The sequence below is a fragment of the Spinacia oleracea genome, chromosome 5, assembly GCF_020520425.1.
Source record: "Spinacia oleracea cultivar Varoflay chromosome 5, BTI_SOV_V1, whole genome shotgun sequence".
Lineage (NCBI taxonomy): Eukaryota > Viridiplantae > Streptophyta > Magnoliopsida > Caryophyllales > Amaranthaceae > Spinacia > Spinacia oleracea.
Genome location: NC_079491.1, coordinates 25600847 through 25616640, shown reverse-complemented (window position 1 = coordinate 25616640; position 15794 = coordinate 25600847). Strand labels below are relative to the sequence as shown.

General features: G+C 40.4%; 1 protein-coding gene across 1 annotated transcript; it reads left to right on the top strand.

The window, feature by feature from the left end:
- Positions 1 to 214: 214 nt before the first annotated feature.
- On the top strand, positions 215 to 1785 carry LOC130461970 (uncharacterized). Its single transcript, XM_056830289.1, has 6 exons — positions 215 to 539; positions 636 to 839; positions 928 to 1035; positions 1127 to 1208; positions 1294 to 1395; positions 1531 to 1785. The coding sequence occupies exons 1-6, from the start codon at positions 376 to 378 to the stop codon at positions 1630 to 1632; spliced, it is 762 nt and encodes a 253-aa protein (XP_056686267.1). The 5' UTR covers positions 215 to 375; the 3' UTR covers positions 1633 to 1785.
- The last annotated feature ends 14009 nt before the right edge of the window (positions 1786 to 15794 follow it).

Below are 15794 nucleotides of genomic sequence, written 5' to 3'. Positions count from 1 at the left end.
ATTTGATTCTTATTACACGACTAATATGCATAGTTTTAAGTTTCTAAAACTCATTCGAACCTATTTATGCACATTTATGGCTCGTTGGGTCGTTATAGGTCATATATTGAGCTAAAATGACATTTTCGCTCCCAACTTTGAACTAAAGAACCTAATGACTCATTTGATTCTTATTATATGACTAATGTTAATTGACTATTGTTATAGGAATTTTCGCATCCAAAGAAGTCGAATTCTAAGCCTAAGTCCAACTTAGAGGTCGTGGGTAGTTGTGATCGTAAAACACAAGAATCAACCACCAAAAGCAAGAAAGCGGGACTTGTACACGATGCAATTCAAGGTCTTGGCCCGTCATGCAAATACTTGCAGTTTATCATGACTTCGGCGCCTGATGATATATATGATAATACTACCATCCCATTGGCGGCCTCAGTTTGGCACTCGGATTTTGATCAAGAAACATACATAACTGCGTCTGATATAGGAGAGTTCCTTCGCGGGGCGTGCTTAAACATTTCAGCGATCCAAGTCTACATATTGTAATTAAATGTTTTATTGTTGTTAATAAAACTATTATTTCTTTGAAGTTTTTTCTCTTTATCGATCTTAATAGTGTAATCTTGTTTATTTTGTAGGTGTTTATTGCACGATCATGCCAAATCATTTGAAATGTCTCGGATTTCGTTCATTTGTCCCGAGATTATGTCAAGCACTAGAATCAAGGCCGACCCTGGAGCGCCAACAATGTATTTGAAAAACATTTTCCAAGCTGAAATTGAAAAGGAGAAGATGGGTAATCCTAACCTAACTAATTGGTTTTTAATCCCATATAATCAAGAGTAAGTGTGTTATATTATATAAGTTTCATATAAAATATTAATTATTATTGTTATTAAATATTTAATATATCATTTATAAATTATACAGAAATCATTGGAATTTATACGTGATGGACCTACGTAGAGGTTATGTATATATTTTCGATTCTGCTAGAGATCCACGTCGAACAGATTATGCATGGGGAATCTTGAGTTTGTAAGTTCTTTTGCTTACAAATTACATTAGTCTTTAAGAAACCTAAGCCAAAATCATATTCATGAGTACCCATGTTTCGTTAATTTTCTAGGGCATACCAAGTGTACAAGTGCAATGGTGGGCATTGTCCGAATAAAACGAGTTTTAAGTCGTGTAAACCCATTCATATAGAGGTATAACATGTTTCTTAATTAGCTTTTTGCTTTGTTTTTATTAATTATTGGCCTTGCAAGATAAAGTATTATGTTTCTTAATCAGTGTGCTCAACAAATCGGCGGAACTGAGTGTGGCTATTACGTTATGAAGTTCATGTTAGAGATAGTCACGTTACAACATGACTATGAAGGCCGGCTAGATGAGGTAATTAAGTAACTAATTGATTCGTATTCTAGACTATTAATACATTGTCATTAGTTGCTTGAATGTTAAAATGTGACATTTCATTTGCATTTAATCGATCTAATATATGCTCCATCAATTTTTTGTTTTTGTAAGGTCTATACTCCGAGGACTGCGCCTTATGCTAGTGAGGAAATTGATGTGGTTCGTGAGCAATGGGCGAAGTTTTTTACCACCAAGTATTTATTATTGACCTGATGGCGCTTGATCGTGTTGGTTTAGATGTTATAGAACAATCTTTTATGTTAAAATGTATGCGTACTTTGAAATTGGAACGTAAATGTATTTAAATGTATCGGTATGTGCACTTTTGGTTTTGGGATATATACAAAACTCCAGTTGTTGTTTTTATATTTGTTATACAGGTTGCGTTATTCTATTATTGTTTTGACAGGTTTCTATATTTGGTGCAAGGCACTCTAGGTATCCCTAAACAAAATTAGAATTTTCCCGCCAAAAGTGCTTTTTTGCAGCGTACATATATGTTGTACGCTGCAACAAGGGAAAAAAATTTCGCAAAAATTCAGACTTGTTGCAGCGTACAAATAAATGTACGCTGCAAAAAATTGAGTAATTCAGACTTGTTGCAGCGTACAAATAAATGTACGCTGCAAAAAGTTGGGTCTGTTGCAGCGGGCTTTTATATGTACGCTGCAACAAGTCCAAAATTTTGCCAATTTTTTGGCACTTGTTGCAGCGTACATCTAAAAGCCCGCTGCAACAAATCACTTTTTGCAGCGAACATGTACGCTGCAACAAGTTCAGACTTGTTGCAGGCCCCCCAGTTGCAGCATACGATGTACGCTGCAACAGGGGTCTAAAAGCCCGCTGCAATAAGGGTTTTTTCTACTAGTGTTAGGGCTGGAAAGGAAGAGAAACAAGATGAGGAAGATCAGGAAGGAATTGCAGTTAAAGAAGAAGTGGAGGAGGAGGAGGAACTCGAACAAATAGAGGTCCCTTTACCTCGAGGGAACAGGAAGAGTGTAGGAAAAAGAAAGAGCATGAGGGTAGCAATGAAGGAGAACAAGAAAAGAGGGCCTGTCTTCATGGAAATAAATGAGGAAGGGGATGTCAAGGAGATGCCCATAGAGGAGGATGCTGTTCCACTGAATCAAGAGGAACTGCCTGAAACTGTTAGGCCAAGAAAAAGGACACCCAGATCCTCCAAAAAGTCCAAAGCTGGTCGTGTTCCATCTGAACAGGAACATGTTCAAGATCATGGGGGTGCCTGGAACACAAAGGATGATCAGATATTGGAGCTAAAGGCAACAGTTGCTCGTCTGGTGGAACTACAGGAGGGAACAGATCACAGGATTAGCTCAATGCAGGCCCACATAGGTGCATTGGTTACAAGTGTCAAGACTCTCCAAAACGATCTTCACCACTACTCAGAACAAGCCAATGCAACTCGTGCCACAATCCTCACAAAGATCAACAATCTGGAATCTTTTGAGGAGACTGTGATAGAAGAAACTGCTGGTTCTGGTTCCCCATCCCAAGCCTAAATCACCCTATCCCATGTTTCTTTTATCTTTTGCCATGGAACAATCTTTTTAATTTGCTTTCGGTTTGTATAAATTTTAAACTTGGGTATTTGTTCCATCTTATTTTGACTTGCTTGGTTACACATATCTATGCTTTCTAGTCTTGATCATTACTGCTTGCTTTCAATTTATTGTATGAGTTAGTTTAATACTTTGAGGCTAGCTTAACTTGCCAAACGTTGATCGTGGGGCACTGTGTTTGGAATGGCTATATTTCGTGCTATGCTTTTTGTTGATGTCAACAGGGGGAAGTCATGGGTGCAAACTTCCAAGGCACACTCAATCCAGTTCCTGAATCAATCTCTCTGAATCTCTCTGTAAGCCAAGGGTGCTCCTCTTTCTTCTCTCTAATCTTTCTCTTTTGTTTTTCAATTTTTATGTTCTGTTTCACAATAGTCTGTATAAGTTCTTGTTTGTTTGTACTTACTCTCTTTGTAAAAAGTTTGCAAGTGTTGTCATCACCAAAAAGGGGGAATATTGTTGTTCCTATGTTTTGGTTGATGACACACACATATTGCAAACTTCCTGATTATGGTTGCTAAATGACTTTGAACAGGCATATGCCCAAGTTTCTATTAGGATAGGAACTTGAATAAACTGGTGAAGTTCCTGAGGTACACTTGGAACAGTCAATGGAGTTTCAGAGCTGGAAGTTGTATCTGTTCCAGTTTGAAGTCACAAGAGGAGCAACACAGTTACATATCAAGAGTTCCGAATATCCACAAGAACTATTACAGACTCATAGCCAAGAGTTCCTGTGTTAGCTAGAGAGGAACTCATCAATGTTCCTTGGCTGGAACGTCTGAAGCTTCTGAGTTGCAAGTTCCAGACAAAGGGAAGACATGAAGTCTAGGTAGTCCACTGTACTTAGAATTTTATGTAAATATTAATTATGCTAATGGTATATAGAGTACTCAAGGAACTTATGATTTAATTAGGCCATTTATTTTATTGGAAGCGATTTTTATGGAAAACATTTCATAAATAAAAACAAGTTTTGCATATTTAATATAAAATAGATTTACGTTTTATTTTATTTAAACAAAACTTATTTTCCTAAATATTCTCCTAAGTTTTTGTAGATAAATAAAATCTGTTTTAAAGAAATGTTTTAGGGTTTGATTGAGTCAAATCACCAACTGCTTCATGGCTGAACGTGGGAAGTGGTCTTCCCCTTGTTCCTCAAGTCAAGGGACGTGGAGACCAAAGTGCTGGCAGTTAGCAGTTGAGGTTTTGAAGGGAACTAACCCTAAGGATAAACACTATAAAAGGGAAATCGTTTTTGGTTTAAAGTACACAAACATTCTGAGAGTTTTTGCTTTCCTAAAAACGTTTTGTCTAAGATTTTCTAAAACAGTTTGTGTCCTAGTTAATTCAAAGTTCCTAAGTTTCTTATATCCTCACAAAAGCATTATTAATATCTAGAGTTATCCAAACACGAATTATATTTTGTATTAGTAAGGATAGAGTTATCCTGTTTAGACTTAGAGTTTAAGTCTGAGAGAGAGAAGTTAAGGAGTTGTAATCGAAGTAGATTACTGTGAGGAACACGAGTTTGAGAGGAACTTGTGTTGGAGAGATTATTGTAATCGAGGCATTACCATAATAAAAGAATTCTCTTCTTGATTAGTATCAAGAAGTTTTCACAATTGTTGTTATTGTCTTCTCTATTCTCAGTTTCTTAATTGTTTCTTAAGTTCCGCAAGAAACTTTATCAAAGTTCTAATTACAATTCACCCCCCCCCCTCTTGTGCGTGTTCCTACTGGAATAACACCTAAGCCTCACGCTGGAAAACCGATCACGCGTTCTGTCGCAATCGATCCATAAATCGAACAGAACGTATCCCGTCCCATAATTTGAGATTCGTTAAATAAAAGGAGAAATAGCAAAGTCAAAGTGGTTAGTTTTCTGAGAACCGTGACGCACCTCTCAAGGGTGCGTCGTAATGTGTCCCTTTTCCATGGTTTAATTGCTTTTCTCGCCCTTTTATGAACTGTTAAACTAACTAAAATCTGATTGTTCGATCACGCCTAATAAATATGATATTTTTGGGAAATTAGATTATCATGCTAGGTCCCTTAAAACAATCTAAATCAGATAATCACGCTCGATCTAGTACTCTATGTTGCATATTGTTAAAATCAACTCAGAACAGTTTAATAGTTAACGCATGTCCCTTCAATTATTTATGCTGAGCTAGTAAGGATATCCTGCCTCTGGAGTTATCGAAGAGCGAGTACTCCTCTCGGTAGTTACAGTCCCCCGAACCCTCAATCTCTACCCTGCGGGTGTACGTTGAGCGATCCCCACCACCAGGGATCACAAGGGAACCTACGGCCGTCGTGGTCAAACATAATTGCACTCCCTTTATGTCACGATAACCGGGTTTTGTCAGTTTTTCTCATTGTCGTTAAAAACTGAATGGTGACTCCTATATTACTAGTCAATTGGGTGTAAACTCACAGGAAATCCAATTACACTTGATTTGACAAAAAGAAGCGTCACACCCACGAGGGACGAGGTCACGCATTAGCCTCGTGCTTTTTCGACCCCCTCACAGTGGCGACTCCACTGGGGAAAGTGAAGGAAATACTCGTGCTTGTAGGTAATCAAAATAGCCGAAGGGTGAAACGATCCTACCCCGCGTTTGTTTCCCCATCAAGTTGGGACGACCTGAAAACCAGCATATTAATGTGAACGGGCAGAACCGCATAACGAATCTCGGCTCCCTCGGGAGTTGGGACTAAGGATACCTTTTTTCGCCAATAGGGGGGTGCACACGCCGCGCATGTTGCCCACTCGGTACTTGTGCAGGTAGTACACCTATCCCGAACCCAATCGTTCGCTCATTAGGTCCCTCTCGCCTGCATGCCCCCATGGCTTGCACTTGCGGGTTGGCCTTCTGGGACGAAATTCGTCTATTGAAGACACGACCTCGACCGGGGCATGTGTTGGATCTGCGATAGAAGCGGTACAAAGCCAGGCGCAAATACTACCCATAGAAGCCTATCATAAACTACGTGACATATTTAATTTTCAAATCCATGTATGTAATGTAGTTTTGTGTAGCGAACTATGTGACTATGTTATGATTGTGCGTACGAATAATGTTAGACAAATAATGCTAGAAAACCAACGACCTTAAAAATTGCCCAAACATTCATGAACCAATTGGCCAAAGAGTTATACCAAAATACGTGTTCCGCAAGCCCGAACGCTCGCCACAAAAATAAGCGACGCTCGGGATGGCCTATAACGAATCCCACAAACGCTGCACAACGCGTAAAGGACGTTATTAGGCAAGCACGCAAAATCGAAGTCGCATAAACAAAAAGTAGACGCAAACAGAAAACGAGAACCAGCCAGGGACGCATTTTCAACGCCCATTGCTGGGCGCCGAAATTTCTCACGCCCATTGCTGGGCGCTGAAGTTGCTGCCTGGCCTTTTGGCCAGGCACAGCAGCCTCGGTGCCCACGCATGAAGAAAATACGAAGCAAAAAAAAAAAAACTTTTCGTGAAATTTTTTTGCTACGAGGGCGTATGAAAAACACTCGATTCTAAAAGCGACTTATAAAAAATAAATAACTCTTTGTGTCGTCGTTAGGTCTCCTACGACGACAATGCTCGGCATCAAAACCGAACATGCTAATAATTATGAATGTCACATGGGCAAAGTATTCAAAAATAATGTTCAAATGAAGTTTTTAAGGAAAAATAATGTTCGAATAAAAAGTAAGTCCGAGTCTAGACTAGGCTATGCCAAAGTACAATCTAAATCATAAGTCTTAGTTGTCTTATCCATAGAATCGGTCCTAATGCTTGGTGTCGTTCTGCAAGTTAAAAGGTTAAACCATATTGAGTCTCCCTTCCTAACATTTAAATCAATAAGCACCCATATGTAATTGTCATCCCTTGCTAAGAGTCTACGGCGTCAATACTCTCTCTCACCCATAAAAAGAATATGTTATGTATTTGCAAAATGGAAACAGTCACATTCTGGAAATCATTCCCCCATAGTCGCACAACCCCCAAAGTGAACCTAAGGCGTCAATACCATTAGCAAAAAATTAATGGCCTCAAGGCTCAAGATCACATTGGGTCACGACTATCATAGTCCTCTCGAGCCACTCGTTCCTTTAAATACTCCTAAGTACGGACTAAAAATTTTTCCATGAATGCAACATGACCAACCATTAAAATACCCAAATCGGCATACCATAAGGCTACCATTGGGGGTAAAGCAATACACACTAAGAGAGAAGCCGCACTAATGATTCTAGTCTTGCAAAAATAAAAATTCGATCTCCCCAACTAACTACCTTGCCAACATTAAGCAAAATGGCGCATGACAAATGAACACCCAAGGGTTAAAATCGGAAGTGTCAACCAACGAAAGTTATGGTCCAATTAGCCTAAGTCTGAGAGTTGCTTGGTCAAGTATTATAGGCTTACGCCACGTCATTATTTTGAGTCTAGGCCACCTCCTTATATTCATACACGGGTTATAATCAGAAAAATTAATGAAAGTTCAAGTCTAAATCACAACTTCCAATTAAATCCCGAAAACTGTAAAAAATTATTTTCGATGTAATTCTTTCGTTAAATTTCAATAAGGTAAAAAAAAAAGATTTTGAATCTACGCTATTTGCACATTTTAAGAAACGACTAAATACACTTGCAAAGTAAGACAATTAAAAGTCCACTATAGGCCTACCAAACGAGGCTCACTCAGTCTCGCCTCGTGACTCAAAGACCACAACCATCTACCTTTTAGCCCAAATAAAAAAATTGATTGAAGGATTTATGTTGGGGAGAAATCCCGAGCAAAAAGAAAAAAATAGAAAGAGAAAAGGGAGAGCGAAAAGAGCGAGCCATGAAATACTTAGCCCGTACCTCCCAAAGTGCGAAATTTACACAAGTAAAACGAAGGAAAAGAATTGAGTCAACCAATCCAAATCATAAAATTCTACGATGTCTACCCTTTCCAATCCTTATGCTCGTAGACGCCTTCGCTCTGGGGTCCCTGTTCAGCTCATTTAACCCATCCATGTTCTCATTTCCACAACCCAAGAAACCATTACTTCAACTCTTGTTTATGAACTTGTTATCAACTACAAACCACGTACGGTCATTGACACGTGCATCATGCCCATTATTTCCAAAACCTGCTCTTACACCACCATTAGCATAATGACCATATAACTTGTGTGGATACATCCTGTTGATATACCCTTGAGCCGTCCCCATGCTACTCATTGGCCTTGGTTGATGTAAACTCGTGACACTAGCACGAAGCTGCAAATTGTGAGCCCTAGCGGATGTAATCCTCATGCTTGATCAATACCTATACAAATTATCCTATCTCATTCAACCCATCCTTCAAACCGTCTTGAGTCACGAATAAAAAAGGAAAACAAATGAAAAGTACAAAAAAGTAATAAATAATAAAAAAGGAACTTTGCAAAGCGCGTTTAAAAGTTCGTCTAAAAAGGAAAAGAAGCATTCAACGCACCAAAAAGATCCGCCCAGAAGTCATTTTCAGCGCCCAGAGCTGGGCGCCGAAATCTTTAGCGCCCCAGCCTTGGCGCCGATTCTCTCTGCTTGCTAAAATTTGTCCAGAAGTGCTCGTCATTTTATCCGCACATACACGGAACAATAACGAACACTTGGGGGGTACAGCACGTATTCAGACATACGTACCACCAAAAAATACACGTACTCAAAAAAAAAATATAAAACAAATTTTTGGCTTACGGCAAGGCAGCAAATTAAAATAATAATAAACTTCACTTATTCTACCGTTTCAAATAATATGATTCCACCTCAGAACGTACTTGTTTAAAATCGGCATTCTAAGAAACCATTTTCTAGGCTAAGAACTACGCAAGACCTAATTCCAAATTAAATCTATTTAAGGCGGATACGTAGGCAATCCATGATTCGGTCCAACCAATTTGCAAAAATATTAAAGCCTGTAGAATAACAAGAATAAGAAATAAAGTCCCTTATTGAAATTTAATTACTTGCAATCCAAGTCGAAAGAAAAATTTAAGTCAAAGAAAGAATCCAAGTCATCAAGATGCCAAAATTAATGAGCACACATCGAAAAATAATAAAGGCACGTACCCTTGCCAGAAGGAGCACTCACACTCCTAGGCACTTAGCCAAGACTCAAAAGATCGCTCTGCCTCAATTGAATGGGGGCTAGCGCAAGCGTCCATTACCTCTAAAGTACTCGACTTGACCCTCCCTAAAGCAAACTAACTCACTTAAAAACCTTCTTTCACCACCAGACACAGTCATAATCGCCAACAAGTAATAAAGGCAGTAAGCTTGCAATAAAGAGGATTGTTCTACGACGTCCCCCCATCGTTCCTTCGAACTCAGGGCACCCGTTCATGGTAATTCAAATGCTTGCGAATCCCCTTTTTTTTTAAAAAAAATCAGACATTGTCAATAGGACTTGGCACTTAACCAAGGCTCACCCTACTCAGACATATGACACGGGCATCTAAAATTGAAATCTGAAAGCATCATTAATGAGAAGACATAATAGCAATTGGGAGCTAAAATTGAAATGAAAGAGCTAGGGAAAGAACTAAGTATACCTTGACCTTTTGTAGAGACATACACCAAGTAAATCTAAGTCAATTTGAAAACGGTTAATATTCCCGCAATTCTGGAGAAGATGGCCCTAAAAGCTTAAAAGCATATGCCAAACGGGCACAAGTAATATCTTGACGCCTGCACCTTGGCTTCCAGCAAATCCTTAGACAGCATTCCAAAAATCGTAACAGTATTTTGATTCACTCATGTAATCCTGTACGAACCCTTCTATAAGTCAAACTTACTTAGGACACCTCGGATTGTACACAGTAGGACTCGGATTTTAAATAATTTTCAAATGATTTTTAAAGACTTCTTCGAACATAATAAAGTGTCGTTGGTTTAAGTTAAGTATGCGTTTATCTGAGTCAAAAAGATTTCTAAATATGATTATGGGTAAAGAAAGGCACCTAGCTTTTGGTCAAGGCACACTTCAACATGTGACTACCTTGACCATGGCAATGTCGCATAAATACGACATTTACAAGAGAAGTAGCAGATCACTACTCGAACGTACCTCGCACTAAACGAGTCTGGTTCAAACTATTCATGATCCATGTCACCATGAATGCATAAAGACGTAAGCAAAGCATCATAACACCAAGCCAATCCCGTAGCTATAATTGGGGGCTTGAGAAAAACACTCTAAAAGTGCTCGAAATGACGATTTTACCACAAATTCTCGACGCTAATGCTATACATACGTCATTGGGGCACAATCCTAAGCTTTAATCGTGTAAAACGAACCTTAGAATGGCTACAACCCCTCCCAAATTCTAAGCACTACTTAGAATATATAAAGTCACCCCACTAACAAGGGTAACTGAAAATCGCGAGTCACCAAAACTCCGATCAAACTACTGCACATAACGCTCGCCCTACAAGCACCCGTTACACAGTCTACGTCGTTCCAACGCAAAAGCGAAAGAAAAATCAAGGATAAGAACTGTCAAAATATACCCAGAAATCATTTTCAACGCCCAGAGCTGGGCGCCGATATCTTTAACGCCCCAGCATGGGCGCTGAATCTTTCTGCTAGCGAAGTTTTGCCCAGATATAAAAATAAGAAAGAAACACCTTTGAATCCTCGCATCGAACGAAGTAATAAGCCGTGCAAACCCACGCAGAAGGTGCCACACTTATTCAAGCACCTGAACAAGGCGTGATGAAGTACTCCAATGCAGAAAATAATAATGATATCCCAACACCTGGAGGAATGTTCTAAGACACGCCGTTAGGCCACACAAGCCTACGTCGCACCATGAGTTTAACCATCCCACAGTACAAGTCTAAAAAAGAGAATAAGGCACATTGCACTAATGCAAGCACGACCAAGAGTAAGAGGCAAAGACTACTTATCGCCCAAATGCAAGCCACACGACTTCTACATTAAGGATTAAAGGTAGCAAAACATTACCTACCACGGAAGGGATAGCTCGCACCTACACGAGCGAAACCCCAAGGCATCTTTCTCGAAAGAACCTACGAAAATCGTACGCCAAAATGAAGCATCCCAACATGCATACTTGGGGGCTCCAAGCTACGAACAACCATAGCAAAATAAAAAATCTCGAAGCAAATGTTTGAACAAACGAAAGGGCACGATGCTTGAGCCCACTTCATGAATGGGCCTGAACCCTATCAAGCTTCTAAGCAAACTATTCAAAATCAGTCATTGCTCAAAAAAAAAATGATTCAAGCAAACTGATTAATGGACCGCACACAACGGCCATTCTATGAACGCTCGTTCGCACATACATATCATCATTCTAAGTATCGAACATTCACGAACGCGTTCAAAAGGAAAAATATACAACAACAAGAGCGGTCAAAGTCTTACGCCTCAAGGTATGTTCCTCGGGCCATATAGACTCGCCCAACTATCGCAATAACTGTACGCCTTAAGAGCAACAGTTCCTTAAAATAATCGCCCCAAAACGACAAGCACCGTAGTCCACCAATCGGCTACAGCTTCTCAAGAAAATCATCACGTTATAAAGAGAAAACAAAAGAGAAGAGAATACATAGAACTTCCAACTGTGTCATCAAAAGACCAGCCCAAACAACATTTTTAACGCCCCACCTGGGCGTGAATTATCTCAACGCCTAGGCCTGGGTGCCGAAAATGAACCCAGGCTCAAAAAAGGCCCTAACTTCTGTTGGGCCCTGCCGCATCCATTCGACTCAAAAATTACCGATTTCCTTACTGAAAGTCGCACCTCACGACTTTGTTAAGAATAGCATACCACTATAAAAATCGCTCGCACTTACGAGCACGATCCCAAAACACGATCAAGGACATTACAAAATGCGTATCCCCAAGGAACCTCTTTGACAAGAAATGACCGTCAAGCATGAATGCTTGGGGGCTCGAAAGAAAATATATATTTCAAAAAAAAAGTATGCAAAGTTAAAACAATATTCCCAGACTACGCTGTACAAAGTCCCGTGTTTGGATAATCTCAAAAGAAAAAGAACCGGTTTACAACCTCAAGACAAAGGTCGCCGTTGATACTTATACATGGTCCCCCAATCAAGGACCCAGGTAGTGGCAAAATTGAGCCGTAAGGACTAGCTCAAAACCATGAAGGAAGATGACCACAAGACAATGGTCCGTCTAAGCACGTTGCCAACCCACATTCAGGTTACAACTAAATCCGAGCATCCCTCGAAAGAATTCGCTCCTACAAGAATGAATAAAAAGAAATTCTCAAAAGAAATCACAAAGAACAAAAAAATAGGAACTTGCCCATCTTCAGTTGGCAAGATCGCGTCACGAACCACGCGAGTTCCCAAATCGAAAAAACGAATTCAGGGACGTCCACCCTCAGCGGACAGGGCTCGCCCACCCTCAGCGGGCGGGGTCTGCATCACTAGCCGCGCAGGTCCTCAGTTTTCGAAAAATAGAATCTTCAAAAAACAAATGAAAGTGGCTCGCCATCTTTAGCCGGCGGGGTTTACGTCACAAACCGCGTAGGTCCTTATTTTCAAAAAAGCACAAACAAATTTCAAAAACAGATTCGTCCACTTCTATCGGACGGGGTGTCCACCCTTAGCGGACAGGCTCGCCATCTTTAGCCGGCGGGGTCTACGTCACTAACCGCGCAGGTCCTTAGTCGCTGCAGCGATAACTTTTTTTGGTTTTCCGTTTTTCCCAAAAACGATGTGAGTAGCTTTTGGTTTTCCGTTTTTCCAAAAAGAACGATGTGAGTAGCTTTTGGTTTTCCGTTTTTCCAAAAAGAACGATGTGAGTAGCTTTTGGTTTTCCATTTTTCCAAAAAAGAACGATGTGAGTAGCTTTTGGTTTTCCGTTTTTCCAAAAAAGAACGATGTGAGTAGCTTTTGGTTTTCCGTTTTTCCAAAAAAGAACGATATGAGTAGCTTTCCCTTTTTCCAAAGATTGGTTTTCCGTTTTTTTCCAAAAAAGAACGATGTGCTGGATTTTCCTTCGTTTTATGTCCCATAAAAACAAGGGGGTTTTCTCGTTTAGCTAACCCTGAAAATGAGAATCTTTAAAAACATTTTTACCTCGTGGTTGGGCTTGGCCAGGCCCAATTACACTTTATAGCTTTGATTTCGAAAACATCTGTAGCTACTCCCAATGACAAAGTGAGGGAGTTTCTGCGCACCTTTAGATCCTTCCAATGACAAAGTGAGGAAGTTTCTATACTATCCTTTGACAAATCCCAATGACACGTGAGGGATATGTCGACACTTCAAGTGATGACCCTTAAGTCAAATGTTATCACTCGGGGGCTCGTGAGACCCTCGCCAAAACAAGTCACCACGGCTTGTGCGACGCACTCCGTCTAATACTTTGACCATCGTCTTACTCCAAGACTCAGTCAAAGTGGGGCTAACTGTAGACACCTACTTTTGTCCCCATTCACGAAAGGGAAGGTTCGATGATGAAAACATAAATCTCCACTTGACAACGCATCTCCTATAAAATAACGAATCTCAATTCCCCTTTTCATTTCATCTGAAACCTACTATTTATAGAAACCTGCTATTTATGGAAACCTGCTAAAAATAGTAACTGCCGTAATGGGTAGTTGTTAAAAGTGGCAAGTCATAAAAGATAGAAACCTGTCAGAATTAGGTGTTGCACTCCAACATAAACCCTAAATGAGATAGAGATTACGAGAGAATCCTATTCCTAATATGATTCGAAAATAAGAGTCACGTATTAATTAAAATCCTAACGAGCCTAGAGTTCGTAACGGGCCCAGACGCATTCCGTCACAAGGTTAATACGCCCAAATAACTCGGATTAAGTGTCTTAATGGACTCCGTACTCTAGAGTCCAATCTGACAAAGAATTCTGCCCAGACCCTATTTTCAACGCCCAGCCCTGGGCGCCGAAATCTTTGGCGCCAAGAGCTGAGCGCCGAAAATACCTGGGACGGATTCTTTTCCTCATCCGTTTCGTATTCAAATTCCTGAAAATCTATCTTTCTACGCTACTCTTTCCTATAAATAGACCCCTAAGTTCGACGTGAAAAAAGAACAACATACAATTATTATTCTGAGTATTGATTCTAAACCCCTAAGCGTAAGCCTCACGCTGCAAAACCGATCACGTGTTCTGTCGCAATCGATCCATAAATCGAACAGAACGTATCCCGTCCCATAATTTGAGATTCGTTAAATAAAAGGAGAAATAGCAAAGTCAAAGTGGTTAGTTTTCTGAGAACCGTGAGGCACCTCTCAAGGGTGCGTCGTAATGTGTGCCTTTTCCATGGTTTAATTGCTTTTCTCGCCCTTTTATGAACTATTAAACTAAATAAAATCTGATTGTTCGATCACGCCTAATAAATATGATATTTTTGGGAAATTGGCTTATCATGCTAGGTCCCTTAAAACAATCTAAATCAGATAACCACGCTCGATCTAGTACTATATGTTGAATATTGTTAAAATCAACTCAAATCAGTTTAATAGCTAACGCATGTCCCTTCAATTATTTATGCTGAGCTAGTAAGGATATCCTGCCTCTGGAGTTATCGAAGAGCGAGTACTCCTCTCGGTAGTTACAGTCCCCAGAACCCTCAATCTCTACCCTGCGGGTGTACGTTGAGCGATCCCCACCACCAGGGATCACAAGGGAACCTACGGCCGTCGTGGTCAAACATAATTGTACTCCCTTTATGTCACGATAACCGGGTTTTGTCAGTTTTTCTCATTGTCGTTAAAAACTGAATGGCGACTCCTATATTACTAGTCAATTGGGTGTAAACTCACAGGAAATCCAATTACACTTGATTTGACAAAAAGAAGCGTCACACCCACGAGGGACGAGGTCACGCATTAGCCTCGTGCTTTTTCGACCCCCTCACAGTTTGATTTCCACTATCTGAAATTCTGTAGTCCGTGCTAAAGTCCCAGTTTAAATGGTGAGATCGATTTTTCCAAGCACTGGTCTTTTAGAGTTGTCATAGGCTCGTATACCTTGGGTTGAAAGCCGAAAATCACTGCTATCAAATACCAAGAATTGAATGGTTAGTAGATGGAAAACATTTACGGCCGATCCATTGTCTACGAGTCCTAGTGGGATGTTTTGACCTTTGCGTCCGACCACTAGGTAGAGTGCATTGTTCTGAGCACTCCCTTCTTTGGGTAAGTCTTTCGTAGTAAAGACTATAGCCCGTTCTTCAATGTCACTAGGCATATGGTTTACCAATGAATCTAGTGAGATGTCAGTGGGAAGCGAAATCTGATCCAACCAGCGGATTAACTTTTCACGTGCTCTTTCGAAGTACTCATGAAGTCCCAAATGGTGATTTCCGCTTTGGTCCTTTTGAGTTTCTTCAAGACCGAATTTTCAATAACTTCAGCTACGGTAGTGGGCTGTGTGTTTTCAGAAGTTTGTCGAACGGGAACATCATTCGCGGGAGGCGGTTGGATGTCTGGCCGGTATACCTTTTCAGACCGGGTTAGATTAGCTACCTCGGTTTCTTCCGAGGGAGGGGCGAAGAACGATGCCACGTGCCAGGTTTCAGTGACCTAGTCTACGCCTGTACTTTGAAAAAAATAAACGTCTTCAGCATCGTCGTCCCATATACCACATATTTTGCCAGAAATGCCTAAAGTGGGCAATGTGGCGAGAGGCTCTCCATGAGGCGTTATGTAGTCCGTGGGGTCGAATGTTGCGCTTTTAGGGTAGTCTAAGAAAATGTGACAAGAGCCTAAGGGACTCTTGTTGTTG